General features: G+C 40.1%; 1 protein-coding gene across 2 annotated transcripts in view; it reads left to right on the top strand.

Annotated features, from left to right (window-relative positions):
* herc3 (HECT and RLD domain containing E3 ubiquitin protein ligase 3) overlaps positions 1–18,584 on the top strand; it is a 28,697-nt gene extending 10,113 nt beyond the window's left edge. For both annotated transcript variants that reach the window (XM_084573624.1, XM_084573625.1), the window contains 16 exons: positions 251–375; positions 504–563; positions 3,162–3,273; positions 5,094–5,283; positions 6,566–6,729; positions 6,879–6,992; positions 7,082–7,105; positions 7,208–7,306; positions 7,446–7,616; positions 7,700–7,843; positions 8,327–8,493; positions 9,244–9,310; positions 10,334–10,416; positions 12,737–12,920; positions 14,824–14,926; positions 15,318–18,584. In XM_084573624.1, coding sequence (XP_084429750.1) covers positions 251–375; positions 504–563; positions 3,162–3,273; positions 5,094–5,283; positions 6,566–6,729; positions 6,879–6,992; positions 7,082–7,105; positions 7,208–7,306; positions 7,446–7,616; positions 7,700–7,843; positions 8,327–8,493; positions 9,244–9,310; positions 10,334–10,416; positions 12,737–12,920; positions 14,824–14,926; positions 15,318–15,526 — 2,016 coding nt within the window. In that variant the 3' untranslated portion in view covers positions 15,527–18,584. The remainder of the gene's footprint in view (positions 1–250; positions 376–503; positions 564–3,161; positions 3,274–5,093; positions 5,284–6,565; positions 6,730–6,878; positions 6,993–7,081; positions 7,106–7,207; positions 7,307–7,445; positions 7,617–7,699; positions 7,844–8,326; positions 8,494–9,243; positions 9,311–10,333; positions 10,417–12,736; positions 12,921–14,823; positions 14,927–15,317) is intronic.
* The last annotated feature ends 41 nt before the right edge of the window (positions 18,585–18,625 follow it).

Genomic DNA, 18,625 nt, shown 5'->3' with positions numbered 1-18,625 from the left:
TGTGTGTATATGGAGCATTTGTTGGGGACGTATTTCAAACAAACAACTAGCCAGGAATGTGTACTCATCAAGATGTAAGACACTCAGCCACAGTCACACACCCTAGCAAAATATTTGGACCTCAGGCGTAGGTTATTTATTTTATCTACACTGAGGAAGTAGACAAAACCCAGACTGACCTGTGGCACACAGAGTGGAAATGTAAACAGTCCTCCATTTTGGCGGTTTGTGTTTGTCTTTGTCTTCGCAGAGTTCGGTCGCCCCAGAAGACTTCAGAGTGATCAATATCAGCAAAAGCCTGTCCCCAATCAATTACGAAAGGTTAAACTCGTGGAGGTTAAAACTGATGTACAACACAGACTCTACTGTCACTAAGTAAGCCAATAATACAAATGTCTTATTTTAATTATATGAGATTGTAGTGCATATTTTTCCTTGTATTTTCATACTAAAGTTTATTTTGTTAGACGTCAATAGTGTCCCTGTATTGTTTTTGTTCACAGCGATATCATAATTCAACTCTCCTCGACGGCTTGTTGGAACGCCAGCTTCTTGGACCAAAGGTAAACAACGTTCATCTGTAACAAAACACACACACACACGAGACACGTCGTTCCCTGTTTCACATCACAGCACATTCACGCGTACTGTATTAATAAAGGATGCCTTTGGAATGGCGACCGGATCTCAGGGATGATAACCATTTAACTGCTGAATGTGTTTGTAAAGACGGAGCTCCGCGTTGACTAGCCGCAGGACTTAGAGCAGTAATGGAGTGTTTTTAAAGTGACAATAAGAAAACGAAAATATCTCAAACAGGGTGATCACGATGGACCATGTGTACATCACTGCAGGTATTACACTATACTGTATTGCTGTTATAGAATAGAATAAGCGTTTAGTTTTTACAGGGTGAATAGACAAGCACATAAAGAGGTTAGTATCATTTTGGAGTGGTGTGTGCATGTGTGCGTGTGTGTGTGTACACGCACCTGCTCTTTATCTCTGCTTTGTTCCGCCAAAAATAGGACGGCACATGTCGGGATCTTTGGACTCGGTTAAGGCAGGTGACAGATGGTACAAACTGTAGTCATGCTCGATGTCAAAACTGACTGCAGTGTGCTACTGGATCGTCGTCGTACTCTGGTGCATGTATAACTAGTGCAAGTCAGAAAATAAATGAATAAATAAATAAAAATCAGCTGAGAAGTAAAAGAAAATCATCCAAATCAATTTGTAGGAATTTTATTGGTGCAGTTTTATCGTAGAGTAGCTGGCTTGTAAAGTCAGTGTGGGTGTATGCACGTGTTCATGTGAGGAGTGCTGTGAACTGATTCACCTGTGCCCTGCATATTGCCCTCAGTGAACATCAACCTCAGCAAAAATGTGAGGATGGTCAGGGCTGGGAAAGATGCTATCGGTCTGGTCAGTGAGATCTGTGCGACGGCATCGACCTGCATGTACGTGGGTGTCATGGATTTCTAGGGCAGACTCATCAGCAGATGCTTATCATGTCCTGGGAATGAGCTGTGGAGGTCAGGAGGTATAGAAAACAGACCTCTGCGTGAATATTATTATAATATTCTGCTGAATTGTTGAAAATTGTTTGAAATCTAAACCCACATTTCACACTTTTGAAACATAGGACAGGACCAGTGAATCATTTAATGACAACCAGCCAGTTGATATTCTGGTTCAAGATAAGATAAGATAATTCTTTAATGATTTTACAGTGTTACAGCAGCAGTTACACACAGGATCAGTACAAACCATAGAAGAAGAGTACAAGACGAGGAGGCGTCATTAAAAGAGTGCCAGTCAAACTTCAAACCTGGAAAACGATGTGGTTTCTGTTTCTATTCTAGACTAATGAAACAATTATCTGCATCGTTATTATTTGCAGGATCTGTTATAGGCATTTTTCAAATGTCTTGTTTGTAAAAAGAGCTAAAACTCCAAGTTATTTAATTTACAAAGAAAGAGTATTGGCTCCAATTAAATATGTTTTACACTTCAATACTTATTTGTTACTGCTGCTGTGAGATCAATAAAAAATAAAGGATTATCATATCTGAAACCAGAAAATCAACTGTATTAATACAAAAGTGTAAACATATTTAAATGGGCCCAATACTCTTTCCTTATAAATGAAATAACTTTGAGTTATAGCTCTTTTTGCAAACAAGACACCTGAAAATGTCAATATCAGATACTAGTAATTGTTACAAATACTAAATAACAACTCTTTGTTAATACAGAATAGCGCTGCAGCTAGCTTGATAACTTAAGATAACTGCGTCCATGTTGCTTAATTGTTATGTTTTTATTTACCTGTACAAAAACAGCTGGATGAAACTAACAGAAATGTCATATTCCCATCACTAATCCCAAATAGTTTTCCGGGTTTAACGTTTGACTGGCACTCTTTTGGTGACGCCACCTCGTTGTGTACCCTTCTTCTTCTATGGTTTAACTGCAACAGAGGGAAGAATTTGTGCCGCTATGTGTTTATCTCGAGGTTTTTATCGCAATTGATCCTTGACAAAGGGATAGACTGGTTGATATGTACATGCAGAGTGTATACATTTTACGCCACATTTGGGACTTTTGAGAACCGCTCACATGGTTCTTCGTAATTTAGTGTGTCATTGCTCACAGCTCCCGTGTTTGTAACAGGACGACGGCACACTCCGCATTAGTGTTTTCTGTTTGGCAAACAGTCTCTACGGGATCAGATGTGTATGTGTTATGACTAAATAAACCTTGTGCCATTGGAAAGTGAAGGCTTACACTGTCAACAGTTGCTCTCTGGGTTTAGTTGGCTTTGGTTGAGGTTGTTGCTGTGGGTGTGTTTATCAGTTTGTACCTCCAGCGCCTGGCTCGCAGGGTGAAGAGGACATCTGCGTAGGGATTGGCTTAAATACCTTAAGGCTTTGTGTATACCTAAGCATTGCTCATGTCGTACTGAGAGTTAGCACATCTACATATAGAAGCTTCCAGTGAACTTGACTCACATCTGACCTGCCACACGGCGGGCGGAAAAAGATTTGTGTTTAATCCAAAGTGTCGTGTGACTTTACATCAAGGCTCTATCTATTTTTATGCTGTTAGTAACCACTAATGCATCATTCATAGATTCATATGTTTGTTTGCTTTCTCAGTGATGATACCCACTTCAAAACCAACCCAAAGATCCCCGGCATCGACCTGAACTCTGTCAGAATGCTGTTTGAGACCCTCAGCAAACCGGCCTTCTCTGGACTTCTGGAGCAGGTACTGAGTATTCGTAAATATGTGCGTGTTAACGGTTTTAACCCAGTGTCCCGCTTTACAAGGCCATCAACACGTTTTCTTCCTATCTCTGTCCGACATGTTGCATAAACAAAGGAAACACGAAAGATGTGGTTCTTTAAAATGTGACCATTTCAAGAAGCAATAAAACACACCGTGTTTGTTTGAATGCCCTCAGGAGTTGTTTCTTTCTTGATAACATGTTCAACTCTGTCAGCTCTACTCAAAATCTTTACATTGACGATGGGGCGAGTTAATTGTCGTAAAGTGACAGAATAGTGGTAGCAACAATCACTCATTCGTGGCCTGACCCTGGATTTTCTTTCAAGTCTTCGGGCCTTGACACACCAAGTCGACGGTTTCTGTTGTGGGACTGTCAGTGAGCGTCTGTGTTTTTACAGAACGTCCCTCACGGTTGGTGTCAGTCAAGCTTAGTTTTGACTCAGTTTTGAAGAAGGCTCTTCTTGTTTTACATCTTTATCTAAACATTCAAACACACAAATATTTTCACAACGACCTGATCAGCTAGAATGAATAAACTGTAGACCAGCTAATCGTCATGATTCAGGAGAGGTCAGCTCTGTACGACGGTCGTTCTTCCTCTCAGCTAGTTGTAGCTCTTCTGGTTTCCCAGAGTTATTTCCTTTCACGCAGGCAGATAATGCATGTTCCAGCTGGCCGTTGGCTCTAGTCTGTGATGTGTTCAAGGGAAACTTTCTGGACCCAGGCGATGCGTGGTAATGTCACAGTCTGCCTGTGTTGCCTGTAGCTTTTTAAAGTCGGTTAGTTGTGTCTGTACCTTTTGCAGCCTGAATCGTCTCTGTTTTATTTTACTGCTCCCATGAACAGCAGTGATATGTGCGCGCTGCATCTAACAGACAAAACTAGTGAAAATGATAACATAATTAGAAGCTAAAGATGCAGAGATTTGACTCAGGAGTTGTGGGAGGAGAAAACAAGACGCAAAGTGAATATTATTGGACTTCAGGTGGACAGAAATAAGCATGCTCTGTGTTTTTCAGATATGTAAATAGAAGGGTCTTTGTTAACACACAGACTGTAACAATATATATTTATATACTGAGATATTTAATATCTGCAAGTGTCCAAGAAATTATAAAAATATGAAGTTGTAACTGGAATTTTAATTTAATTTAGGATCTCTTTGCTTTCCAGCTAAAACACCAACTTCTTATTTTTGGGAGCCATTAGAATCGATGAATATCTTAGAAAGTGGTTTTTGATTTGTTCTCTGGAGCCAAATAAACTTAATGCTTGCTTTTTGGCTCCTTAATTAAGTTTTAATAGTATTCTCCATAGTGTTAGGAGAAATGTTAAGAGTGTGAAGCAGTGTTTGCTGCCGGCTAACAAGCTAAAAAAAAAATATCTGTGTCATATGGGAAAATCGTGTTTGTTTTGAAAGAACATCAAGTTCAGCCACAGATCCATGGCACAAATTGCAGGACTGAGTCATGCCCTCTAACATTGGCTCAGTAATGTTAGGTTTGGAGTTTGTGTAACTGATTCCAACTTGAATTATAATCTGTGTGCAGACCGAGGCCGCATTCCCAGCCACTAAAAGCCTCTCCCAAAATTTAGTGACTGATATTTTCCTCTTGCTGTTTGATGGATTCAGCCTGTTTAGAAATTGAAAAAATATCCCATACATCTCTTAGCTTTCAAACATATGGTGTAATAATTAGAAAAGTGCAAATAAAATTCTCTGTATAAGATTAAACATGGTGTCTTTGAGCTGATCAAAAGAAAAACTGTCTAAAATCTGTCTCCTCCCTCTTGTTTAGGCCACAAAGAGTTTTGAGAGTCTGTTGATCCCTCAGCTGCCACGCTCCCCTCCCGATGTCGAGGCCATGAGGATCTACCTCATCTTGTCTGAGTACCCTGCCCTGCAGGACTCCAAGAACTACATCCGCCTCACTATACCCCTGGCGATGGCCATTCTCCGGCTAGACGCCAACCCCAGCAAAGTATTGGGTATCTTATCTGCACGTGCACTAGAATTTTTTTATATATTAAACAAGTCATTCAGCATTTTCTTTGGGAGCTAATAAGATAGAATATATCTCGTCAAACGCAGCAAAACTATGTGACACCTTGTGAAAGTCGAAATTTACAATATGCCAGTGTCCTCACCCACATCCATGTCAGTTATCTCCCTTTCCTCATCTCTGATGGACAATCTCTGTCATATTTTTAGTTGTGGAAAAATTACAACAGGAAAGGTGTGGCACTGGTCCATATGATGGTTTGTTAGAATAATCAGAGACGTACTCCTTATAAACTATTTGGAAAAAGGAGGAAAGTTCAAAAAAGTGCAAAGCATCTTTCACTTTCTAAATGTCAACAATTCACAGTCTGAGGAGCATGTAAAGGTAGCAAGCATGTCAGCAGAGGTATTTGCAAAGCAAAATACACCCATCAGCCACAATCATTGCCATCTTATGACAGTGTAATGTTCTGCTGGGAAACTTTTGGACCTGGCATTTGTGTGGATATTATTTATACATGTACCACCCACCGAGACCGGACCAGGTACCCCCACCCCATAGCAGTGACACTCCTTGATGGCAACAGTTGGTTTAGGAACAACTCAAAAAACAGCACAAGGTGTTGACCTGGCCTCCAAATTCACTAGATCCCAAACTGATCAAGTATCTGTGGGATGATCCACAGAGGCCCCTCCCCTCAACCCAAAGGCCCCCACTAACAACATGCTGTTGCCAGACACCACAGGACAGGACACCCTCAGAAGGCCCATGTCCATTCTCTGATGAGGCACAAAGGAGACCTACACAATATTAGGTTTTAATGTTGTGGCTGGTCGGGGTATACTGTACATATAAAAGGCATTTATACGAGTTACTGTTGTCACACCTAAAATATGTATCCCCTTAGCTGCCAGTAGTTCACACAGGATGCTAAATGGTCCGCACTGCAGTGGACAGATTTACACCTGGCAAAACAAATTCCCATGTGGTCTCACGAGAATTCAGCTCTCTCCAAACTCAAGAGATTTTACGTGCTCTTTCCAAATTCTAGGAAGCATTTTTTTGCTCTTACATACCTACAAAAATACCTACCATTTCACATTTACTGCCTATGTACAAAAACATTTGCAAAAGCACAAACCATGTTAGTCCAGTCTTGGAGTTTTCCAAGATACTGGCAGATTAAAAAAAGAAATCGACAACCATCGTGTAACTTGAAGTGTGGTTGAGGTTATTTACTACATCTTAATTTCTTTTTGTCCCTGCAGACAACTGGTGGTGTTTTGTGGACGGCGGCGTGTTCACCAGGATGGTCGACATGTACAAGAGTATTGTTGTGTTTATGCTAACTGGAGGAAAGACTCTGCTCGTACCCGTGTTCTATGAAAACTATTTTGTCGCCACGCTACAGCTGCTGGAGAAACTCCACAAGGTATCCACAAACGTAACCTGCTGATCCTGTAAACAAGCCATCATTTCCTCATTGTTCCTCAACACAGTCTGAGGAGGAAATGTTTACGCAGGATAGTTCTTGGTAACGGTTCCTATGGCTCACAGAGATGTTTGTTCCATGTTGCCCAGGTAAACCTAAAGGCCCACCATGTGGAGTACAATCGCTTTTATATTCCTGACATCTCCAGCCTGGTGGACATCCAGGAAGACTACCTCAAATGGTTTCTGAGTAAAGCTGAAATTGTGAGTACTGATATCTTCAGTGTTTAAGGGGACTTTTTAAATTGCAGATCAAGTCAAACAACCTTTCTCTGTCTCATTTTCATTTCTAGAAAATGGGATCATCCCCTTCGCAGGTAGATGATTTAAAGATTGAATTTTGATGTATCAAGCCTATCAAGCACAGATTGATTTGACTGTTAATGGTGTAATGAGCATACATCTCATTTTCTCTGCAGAGTGACTTTCCCGCAGTGAACCTATGTGCCTACCCGTTCATCCTGAACGCTCAAGCCAAGACAACCATGCTGCAGACAGATGCTGAACTGCAAATGCAGGTACCTGATACTCACAGCGAAGTCTGTGCTCGGATTCATTTTAATTTGTTGAAACCAACAAGTATTCAACTGTCCTCAATTAATGTGATATGTTTCATTATCTTTTTGTCCGTTTCCTCTTCCTGTGACCATTTCCAAGATGGCAGTAAGTGGTGCAAACCTACACAATGTCTTTATGCTGCTCACACTGGAACCCCACCTTGCTAGGAACCCTTACCTGGTGCTCCATGTACGCAGGAACCATTTAGTAAGCGACACTCTGCGTGAGCTCACCATGTACTCTGACGTGGACCTCAAGAAGCCCCTCAAGGTAAGAGCCAGGCCAACACAGAAACTCTGACTAAATTTAATTTTAGTCCAGTTTTGTCTCATCTGGTTCCCGCTCCCCTCCAGGTGATCTTTGACGGTGAGGAGGCCGTAGACGCAGGCGGAGTGACTAAAGAGTTTTTCCTGCTGCTGTTAAAGGAGCTGATGGATCCTGTGTACGGGATGTTCACTCATTACAATGAGTCCAACCTGCTGTGGTTCTCAGATAAAGTAAGTTACCAGGCAGTTTTTTCTTTATTTCTCCCACTGCCCTTGTTGTTGTAGAAACAGATTTATATTATGTGTATTATATTATGTGACAACTGAACGGAAGAAGGAGAGACATGGGTCATTAAATTTATGACTTATTTTATGAGCACCTTAGCTGCAATTGTCAGGTAGAAAAGGTAAAAGCTGCAATATTTCTCGCTTAAACTAGTGAAATATAAGTGTATAAAATCTTTGAGTACACCTTAAATCAATAATAAAGATCACTATCTGAAGGCTAATTACCTTTAGAGGCAAAATGGTAAGACTATGTATAATTTTAAATGTTACGCCCCTTTTAATCCTGTGACACTTCTGCCACAAAACCAACATCTTCCTTGACTCTCCACAAATAATTACAGTTCCTCCAGACTAAAACATACTTGGTACCTCCATGAAGTGGTAAGAGAGGGAATGTTAAAATAACTTTCTCGTGTGCATCTCCAGTGTTTTGTGGAGCAGAACTGGTTTCACCTGATTGGTATCATCTGCGGTCTGGCCATCTATAACTCCACAGTGGTGGACCTCCACTTCCCCCTGGCTCTCTACAAGAAGCTGCTGGATGTCTTACCCACATTGGACGACTTCAAAGAGCTCTCACCCACCGAGGCCAGGTAACTGTTGTGTCCATAGAGTAGAGGTTGTGTTCTCTTCTACACATGTTTGTTTTTATCGCTATTCCCATGCTCCACGGTTAGTTTAATTTTCTCGGAAGTGTGGACATTGTTTTTCATTTTCATTCATCACAGCATCGCCCGAACATAATTGTTCCTAGACAATGTACTTCCTGCAAATAATTTATATCGATCATGTCCACATTATGTGTTGGTCCAAAAGGGGGACCTTTTACTGAACAGAAAGCAACAGTGCCTGAAAGAGATATTGTAATTGCACTGAGATTGACTGTATCGTCATTCAATTAAGAGCAGGGGCGGTCAGCATTTCCGTAGCGCCTAATTGTCCCAGCTGTCTATTGATTTTTAGATTATGCTCTGACTGCGATCGCAACTCCCCTGGACGTAGAGCTGCCTGTTGCTCTAGAGACAACACACTCACAGCACCCTGGTTTTCAATTTACAAATCAAACATAGAGTTAAATATGATGGGGGAATTCATTAAGCTGATTGATATGGTAGAAAAATAAAAGTCTATCCCTGATATTGCTGAAATGAAAAATGAATATATATTTTACCATTACATCAATCAGCTAAGCTCCCATCATTACATCTGTTACCACTGAAGGTAGCTGAGTCTTCTGTTTTACATGTGAACATCTGCACCCCTCCTCCCATTGTTTTTCTGTGTGTTTTCCCCCACTATCATGACCAGCTTTTAACAGCGGCGGCCTTTCTTTTTTTCGGCAGGAGTCTGCAACATCTTTTAGACTATGAAGGCAGTGATGTAGAGGAAACTTTTCTTCTCAACTTTGCCGTAAGTGTAACTTTTCAACTGACCTATGTCAACTTGATAAGACAAGACTAAAATTATGAGTTAGTGAATCACCCATGACCATTCATTTTTATTACACGTGCTACTTGGTATATTAAAAGACAATATAAAGAGCTAAAACTGCACTGTAGTATTTTACAAACGCGACTAAAACCTATGTCTGGAACAAAAAGTTGCTTTAGCAGGACTACAGCCCTGATGTGCTGGCTCATACGCTCAGCGCTGGTGTGAAAGCAAATAACTCTTCGTTATTTAATGTGTGACAGGAAATAACTCTTTGTCAGTGAGCAGGTGGCTGTAGTCTGGATTTATCGTTCAAGTGGGGAAACCAGAAGAGCTACTATTAGCTGCTGTACAGAACTGGCTTCTCCTGAATCATGCTGAACATGTACAGTTTATTTATCCAACATAATGTTGTTGCGAAAATAATTGCACATTTGAACGTTCACTTGAGACTAAGGTGTAAAATGAGAGGATCCCACTGTGATCCTTTGAACTTTGTTGTGGTGAGGCCTCTCTCACCGACTTCTTCTAACATAAACTGGGTCCAAACATGAGCAGAGACACTCCAAAACCAGGTTTATAGACACTTTAAAACCAGCAGATTTTCAGCTTGGTTGTGTCACGTCCCCTTTAACAATAGCCTCAAAATGTAACTCATAATTGTATGTAGTTTTTCAGTATCTTTTCATTAGCAAACATTAGTAGTTTCTTTTTATTGTTTGCTGTTAATTAGCGGATGAAATTCCTGTTAAAAGACCTAGACGACTAAGAAGAGTCTTTATGTGCCCAGAATGTGATCTATAGTTAGCCAAAGCTGTTGATCCCTGTTAACGCTATAAATACTATTAGGTATTGATCCTCCCACTCCTGACATGTATAACTGACTTAAAATAAAGTACGGTGCCTACGTAAAGGAATATGAACACTTATGTGTGCCGTGGTACTGTGGGCAGACTTTTTTCTTAAACTGAAAATTGATTGTTTGTTGTGTTCACGTCTCAGATCACCAGGGAAAACTACGGGGTGACAGAAGTGAAGGAGCTGGTCCCGGGAGGAGAGAGCGTCAGTGTGGACAAAAACAACAGGTCTGGCAGCTCAACAAATCAAAACACACACAAGAATAAGTTCATCAAGAAAGACGAACAGATGACAGTGCGATTTAATAATATTTTTTATTGAGATTATCATGTGCTCATTCAGCTGGCGGCTCCCATTGTTTAAACTGAAGGCCAGGATCTGTGTGCCAGACACAGAGTGTTTTAGAGTCACTCTGCTATTCCCCAGCCTTTATTTCTTAATCTTGTCCTTGTGCCAGTGGCGCTGATTACAGTGTTATGTGGAGGAGTCTTCAGAGAGCTGTGGGGCGGGTGGTGTCAACATGTCTGGCTGCTGGTGCAGAGCAGATGGTGCAAGCAGCAGTGACCCAAGTTGTTTCTGTAAATTCCCCTCAACACTCAAGATTAAAAACTGCACTAACAGAAATGATAGAGAAAATCAACACGGACATGCTTATCCGTTTAGGGTGAAGGCTAGTTTGTCAGATAGGTGATTTGTGTTTGCGCGGCTCTGCAGTTGTGGTGTTTGTCTGTTAGATGTCTGATGTACGGCTCTTTGAAGGCTGAAGAGAAGTTTATTGTTTCCCTGGAGCTAAAGACTCAATAAAACATTATTTTAGAGCACGTTGCTTCCTTATTTTGATGCTTTTCCTGTTTCAACAGGATGCCGTCTCAGCATCTGAAACAGTCAAGTCATCATTTTCTAAATTAAGGACACAGTTTTACTTTTTGCGATCAGTGTAAAATGTGAAAAAGTCTGCGATGGTCTCCCTGTTAGATTTCTTTATATTTATTGACCTGTCCTGGTTCATGATGGAGTTTTTGTTTATAGAGATAGTTTAATATCGATGTCTCATCCACGTGATTATTATAAACCTGTAACTGTGCACCTTATAATAATGATTATCTTGTTATCATAACAGCTGTGAGTGGGTGGGATATATTTGCCAGCTAGTGAACATTTTGTCCTCAAAGTTGATGTTCGAAAGAGAAAAAACTTACAATTCGAAGGATTGGAGCGACTTTGACAAGGGACAAATTGTGACGGCTAGACGACTGTTTGACGACAATTTTAGAGCATCTCCAAAATTGCAGCTCTTGTGGGGTGTTCCTGACCAGTGCTTATCAAAAGTGTTCCAAGTAAGGGAACACATTAGAAGCGAAGGCTGACCCGCCCTGTACAATAGAACAGACAGACTACTTTAGCTCAAACTGCTGAACAAGTTAATGCTGGTTCTGTCCATGCTGACCCCTGTGCACTGCTGAAAGCACCTACAATAGGAAATCCAGCGTCAGAACTGGACCACGGAGCAATGGAAGAAGGTGGTCTCGTCTGATGTATCACATTTTCTTTTACACCACATGGACGGTTGGATTCCTCTGTGTCGCTTAACTGGGGAGCACATGCCACCAGGATGCAAGGAACATTCACCTGCCATTGCCACGGAGGTGTGCTCGGTCTGCAAAAATGTTCAGGCGGTGGTACAGATCAGTGCAACATGTACACATAAATGCCGGGTCCCAGATTTTACCAGATTAACATTACACCGTAATGAGACTGTGATGTTAATCTCTTCATCAGGTAGCTGATCGGCGTATGCTCTCATTTTGTTGGTTTTGTGTCTTTTCTCTGTGCTCATTTTAATTTTGCTGTACTTTTTTGCCAAGTACATAATTAAAACAGTATAATAAGGCCATCCTCTTCTTCTTCTTCTTCTTCTTCTTCTTCTTATGCAGTGAAGTTCATCAAATATACCCTGTTACAGTGACAGATAGTAGGCCAGAGGTTTTAATCTTTTTTTGCTGCTCAAGTTTAATAATAATGATGAAGCTGCACCCGAATGCCTAAATGCCCCTGTGCCTGAATGACACTATATTACACTCAACTGATTAAAATATTCTAAATGAATAGGTTGTATTTTGGCAGTAGATTTGTTTGTGTAGTTTAAGTTGATATATTTAAACAAAAAAAAAGTTTCTTTATCAGAACAAAGGGAGGTGCTGCAGGTGAACAGCGTATTAATAATGATTCACCCTCAGGGCTGAAGAGATTACCGCTCCCTTCTACCTAAGCATCTTTACATCTCGGTGCGTAACAGCTCACTGAGATGTAAACACGGTCATGTTCAGGTTGAATGAGGAGGGTGTTGATGAACATTTAATAGCTCTAAATGGTTGCGCAACAATGTGGACACACACACACACAGATACACACAATGAGAGAGGAAATGTTTGTGTTTAGTCTGAATAAATTCTTCCCCCATAAACTGATTTCGAGGATGCAGCTGCTGCGCACAACAAATGAATTATCTGAATGTTTACGTGACCTGGCTGTTTGTGTGTGTTTCAGGAAGGAGTTTGTGGAGGCGTACCTGCGCTACGTGTTCTCAGACTCGGTGGGCGAGCAGTACACGGCCTTCTCCTCTGGTTTCCTGAAGGTGTGTGGAGGGGAGATCCTGTCACTGTTCCAGCCCTCTGAGCTGATGGCCATGGTCGTCGGCAACAATAACTACAACTGGGAGGAGATGGAGAAGGTCAGCATGTGGTTAAAGATCCGTACACGGAGTTCAACACTCCTGAGTTCTGCAGACTGTTTGCTCTGACAACATTCATCAACCATTTCCTGCTCGTGGTTAGTGCGGTGTCTCTCGGTTTGTGAGCACATGCCGTTCTCAAACTTCGACTCGAACAACTGTAAGGCAGAAATCATTGAGCTTCACTGATGTAAGCGTTTGCAAATTAGTTGTGGATGTGACGATCATCACGTTTCACTGTGCAGAGACGGAAATAGCAGGCAAGTTGGTCACAGTGCTGACTGAGGCCAATAATAACAGAGAATGTATTACAACACAATGGTGAACAGTGACACATGACTCGTGAAACATGCTGACTTACACTGGATACAGCAGTTGCAGGTTTTTCAGATTTCTAGGAACTCCTGTCAGTGTCCCTTGTTCAGCTCATTATAGTGAGCGGTTTTTGCTTCATGTTCACAGTATATATAACTTTGACCACGCTAATATGCTCTAATAATAATAATAATAATAATAATAATACATGTGTGAATAATAATAATAATTCATGTGTGTATTTTAAAAATAAAAACAGTGTGTTCTAATATAGATAGATAGATAGATAGATAGATAGATACTTTATTAATCCCGAGGGAAATTCAAGCATCCAGTAGCAGTTACAAAAATTGAACATAAAATACAAAAGCTATATAAAAAATAGAAAGTGACTAGAAATAAAATGTTTATACAACTATAAACTATGATAAAAATATAAAGTGACCTGTTAGAAAATATAAAGTGACCAGTAGAAGTAGAAGTTTTTTTTTTATAAATATGAGAGCTACAAATGGGAAAAAAATAAATGAAAATCACAGTCACCAGATGTAGCAGAGGTAGACAGACATGGTAAATGACAGAGTGTCCAGTAAGTAGGTGCAAAAGATTTGTCCATTGTCTATTGTGTCTCCTGCCATCACTGAGAGCTGTTGTACAGCCTGATGGCCAGGGGGACGAAAGAGTTCTTCAGTCTGTTGGTGGAGCAGGATTGAGACAGCAGCCTGCCACTGAACACACTCCTCTGCCTGATGAAGGCACTGTAGCTGCTAACTACTGCTATAATATGCTATAATATGCTAATATATGCTGCACTTTGGAGCAGTGGCGCTTTAAACTAAGTGCCAACTTCATTATGCTAATATGCTACAATATGCAAATATAGACTGCCCTTTGGAACAATGATGCTTTAAGCTAAGTGTTAAGTTCCTTGTGCTAATACAAACGATACATTGAGCTAAATGCTAACTTCACCATGCTAAAATGATCTAAAATGCTAATGTAGACCGCACTTTTTCACAATGCACTAATATATTCTCCATGAGAATGCTAGCATAGCTTACTAGGTATTTAGCAGGCACAGTGTTTCACAGTGTTTAGTGTATGAGCATGCTAACGTTTCTTAAGTGTCAGTGAGATGATAATGTATTATTTTGTGGGTAAATTGAGACCTGACTTTGAACTACAAATTAGAACCTGCTGTTTTTTGTTGATTCTGTTGAGATGTTAAAGCACGCACCCTTAAATGACAAACGCCAAATAACCAAACTGTGTTTTAGAAGCACAGTTTAAATGGAAGGACGTGTTCACGTAGTTTCAAGTAGAACTCCTGAGTGCAGAGATCCCTGCCGTGCAGATTACAACGTCAGTGGGGGAGGTGCGGCCGTTACGTAAGACGTCAAAAATGAAAAATATATCTGAATTATTAATGCTGTAGGTGGAGAAATGTCGCTGATGAACAACCGCCTTTGAGGACTGTGGTTTATAGTTTAATGGGGTACTAATGTTCCTGTCATAAAGGAAATAGTTCACTAATGACAGAACACGGAAAAGCTTTTAATCGCTTCATCTTTGCTCTTCCTCTTTGCAGAATGCCGTTTACAAAGGCGAGTACACAGCCACTCATCCAACAGTGAGATTGTTCTGGGAGGTTTTCCACGAGTTCCCTCTGGAGAAAAAAAAGCAGTTCTTATGTAAGCATTTAATTGCCTCATTTGTCCGTATTTGTGACAGTTTAATTATCATCATCATGCTCTCTGCTTCAGACATTAAACAGATGATGAACATGTACGTTATTTATGCCATAAAAGCAGCAGCAGTGTACAAAATCTGCACACTTCATCTAAAGTCAAGCCAGAAGATTTCACTAATGTTATATTAATTTTTGAAAATGAAATATAATATGTATGATATTGTATATTTGTTTACAAAAATGTACATCGTGGTTTTTCCACGGGATTTTAGGCCAGTAATAAAATTACAAAAAACGCTCGTCTTATCCTTTAACACCTGAAGTGAAGAAATATTTTTCAGAGTGCTTTGAAAGTTGGTTTAAACTCTGTCCTTTGTGTCTCCTGCCCGAAGTGTTCCTGACCGGCAGCGACCGCATCCCCATCCACGGCATGGAGAGCCTACGTATCGTCATCCAGTCCACCACAGCAGAGGAGCACTACCTGCCAGTGGCACACACCTGCTACAACCTGCTGGACATGCCCCGCTACCAGACCAAAGAGATCCTACGCCGCCGTCTCACACAGGCTGTGGAGCAGTACGAGGGTTTCAGTCTGGTCTGAGGGGAGTCCGAGAGGAAATTCAATGCACTTTAACAGCAATACGCCTGCATGTGAGTGTCAAAAGAGTTTGAGTGGACACACAGGAAGGTCGTTCTCTTTATACGCTCTTACAAGATTGTTTAGCATCTTGAATCTGAAAGGTCTATGTATGTAAATACAGAGCATTTCTGTTTTTATTGCTTCAGGCAAAGTTTCTCAACCTTTCAGGACCATTTGGAGGAGATCAGTTCATATGTGAATAAGTGTTTGATATGTCACAACATTTTAATAAAGCTAGAATACACGCTGAACCTTGCATGGTGACCTGAAATCACAGAAATTTGGGAACTAAAATCAGGAACAGAAGGAGGTTGAGAAACTGGACTTTTGGTTGTTTGTGTCGTTTTATTTTTGTTCTTCTTTTGCAAAGCTGTGTATTTTATATTCCTTAAATTCTATTTTTCACCTTTGAAGGTTTATGTTATTACCTTGAGACAATATATTTCCTTTTCGTTACTTTTAATTTATTAAATAGAGTGGTTATTTTTGGACAAAATAAAACGTGTAAATATACGTATGTAAATAGCACTTTGAATATAATCTTTCCCCTCGATTGTGGGAGCAGTGTTAGTCCCGCTGATCCTTTTAAATCTGGACACCAGCTTGTCCTCGCTGCCTGATTTTAAAAGGTTGTCTGGCAGGCTGAGGGCTGCGGGGTGAAAATATTATTTGCAATCCCTCATTCCTGTTTAGCTGTGGATCACAGAGCAGCTGACTTTTGTCTTGAACCTGCATTCAACAGTGTTGCCTTCTACAGCTAAACCTACTACGAGGCTGACGACCTTTAAAGTTGATTTTTACTGGATGTTGTCTGTGTGCATGACGTTGAGTGAAAGCAAAAAACCTGCAGGTCATTAAATAGTTGGACATTTTGGGAATTACATTATTCGCTTTCTTCCTGAGTTAGATGAGAAGATGAAACCAGTTTTCCTGTTTGTTTGTTTAGAGGTGGCAACTAGTAGCCGATTAGCTTAGCTTAGCTTAGCTTAGCTTAGACAAGAAGCGGGAGCTAACTGGTGGCTAGCTTCAACAAACTTTAACAAAATCAGCCTTCCTGAATCTCTGTAACTCACAAATTACTAGATTTTAGTTTGATTTCACCTCGACAAAAAAAAAAAAAAACTGTAAAAATTATATTTGGCTGTTTCCAGTATTTCACTGTTTCTTGGCTGCAGCCGGTGTTACACAATTTTGTGACATAATTAGAAAAGGCCTAAGCTATTACATTTTCATTTTCAAATGATAATTTTTGCCTCTTGATATCAGCTACTAAATATAATACCAGCACAGTATTTAGTGTAGATAGGTTCACATGTAAATGGGGTCATGTTTACCATTTTCACGAGAAAAGGTCCGTGTGAATGGCGCCCTCTTGTAGTATTCACAACCTGGCAGTTTTCAATAAGGTCCGAGTCGTGGCATGTTTCCAATGTTTCCAGACGTGAATGGTAAGTTAATATATTGTAATTTAGTTTTTTGTAGTTTTTTATTCGTCGTTTCATTACACCTTTACATTAAGTTGCTCCGTCGTTAGCTTGCTAACCGTTAGCCTCGGTGGCTTGATTCCAACAGTTGCCTAGCAGCGGTGTTGTCACGATTAACGGCTTAAACGTTTTGTGTACGCGAGCTCACAAATACTAGAGCCTTCTCTGGTTGCTCGGCAACCGTCTATCGAGCCAAGAAATAATCGGTCAAAAACTCAGATAAAGATGGAAATTTGACAAGTTTTGTGCGATTAAATAATCCACTAAACAACTAAATAAACGCGCAAATGTATGAGTTGTTGTTGTTGTTGGGTAGATTTAGTTTCAGAGATTTGGTGACAGCCAAGCATGCGGTTTCCCCCCTTGTGTCCCTTTGCTAGGCTAAGCTAACTGCTAGCTTCAAAAATTTCTGCATATCTCCACAAAGAAGCGAATAAATGTATGTCCCAAAATGTTGTTTTTAAATTAAGTATATAAAAAAAACATACAGTCAATATTTGTAATTAGCTCCAAGTTGCAGATTAAGAATAATATTACCAGTGTGAGCAGACGGTTTAATAAACACTCTGCATATGATGAGAAACTGTATCTATTACTTGTACTAAAACCTGCCCTGATACTGTTAATTAAAAATGATGTTTGATTAGGTCGTAAATTGGCGTGAAGTGCGTGAATATGTATGCATAATTCTTTTTTTCTATAATTCATAAATTATGGTGGTGTTGAAGTGATTCCATGTGTCCTGAGCAACATGTCCATCCAGCAATAACAACCTCGACTCAGCCCAGTGATGTAGTGATAGATCTAAAGGTCTTCAACGCTGGACTGTCCTGAGAAGTGAAGTGTCTTAGGACAGTTCCTCTTGTTGCTTAGCTCTTTACCGCATGTACACACAGGTTCAGTCAATATTTGTCTAATGAAGGCTGATTTCTCCTGCAGAGTTTAGTCCTATGCAAAGGTCTGTGCAGCCCTTGACTTTTTTTGCACCTTCCAATGTGCTATAGAAAATGTCTTTTTTTTTTTTTTTTTTTTTTGCATAATTATCTGAAATCTACACAAATCTCTGTTCTAGCCAAGGTTTTAAATAAAATACAGTGTAAAGGAAAGTTTTCTGTGTGGTCCTTGACTGCTTTTCAGGTCGAAACTTCACATTCAGACACTGATGTGAAACAACCGCGTTAGTGTGGGGCTGATCTTTAAAAGTTCAGATTTTACGGCTAAACTTTTAGAATAATAACTTATTTTTGTTGAAATTTTTTCATTTTTAAATGGAACAAAAAAGCAAAAAATGCGTTTCATCAGTCCCAGTAATTGAGGCAGTTAAAGTTCGAAATTAAAAGTGTCTTTGAGGGTGTGTGGATATCCTCTGTGTTTGTTCTCATTAATACACTGAACCATGATGATGAAATTGCCTTGAACAAATACAGCTTAGTTCAACCTCGCCTTTCTACAGTGTGAGAATTTTACACATTCCTGTCTCTTTACGCTATTAAAATATTTTTGGGTTTTGGAATTTATAAAACTCTCCATTGACTCTCTGTATCTTTACGCAATTTTCTGTCATTTCATACATAAA

The sequence above is a fragment of the Chelon labrosus genome (assembly GCF_963514085.1).
Source record: "Chelon labrosus genome assembly, chromosome: 2".
NCBI lineage: Eukaryota > Metazoa > Chordata > Actinopteri > Mugiliformes > Mugilidae > Chelon > Chelon labrosus.
The sequence above is the reverse complement of the archived record's forward strand: the minus strand, read 5'-3'. Positions and strand labels throughout refer to the sequence as shown.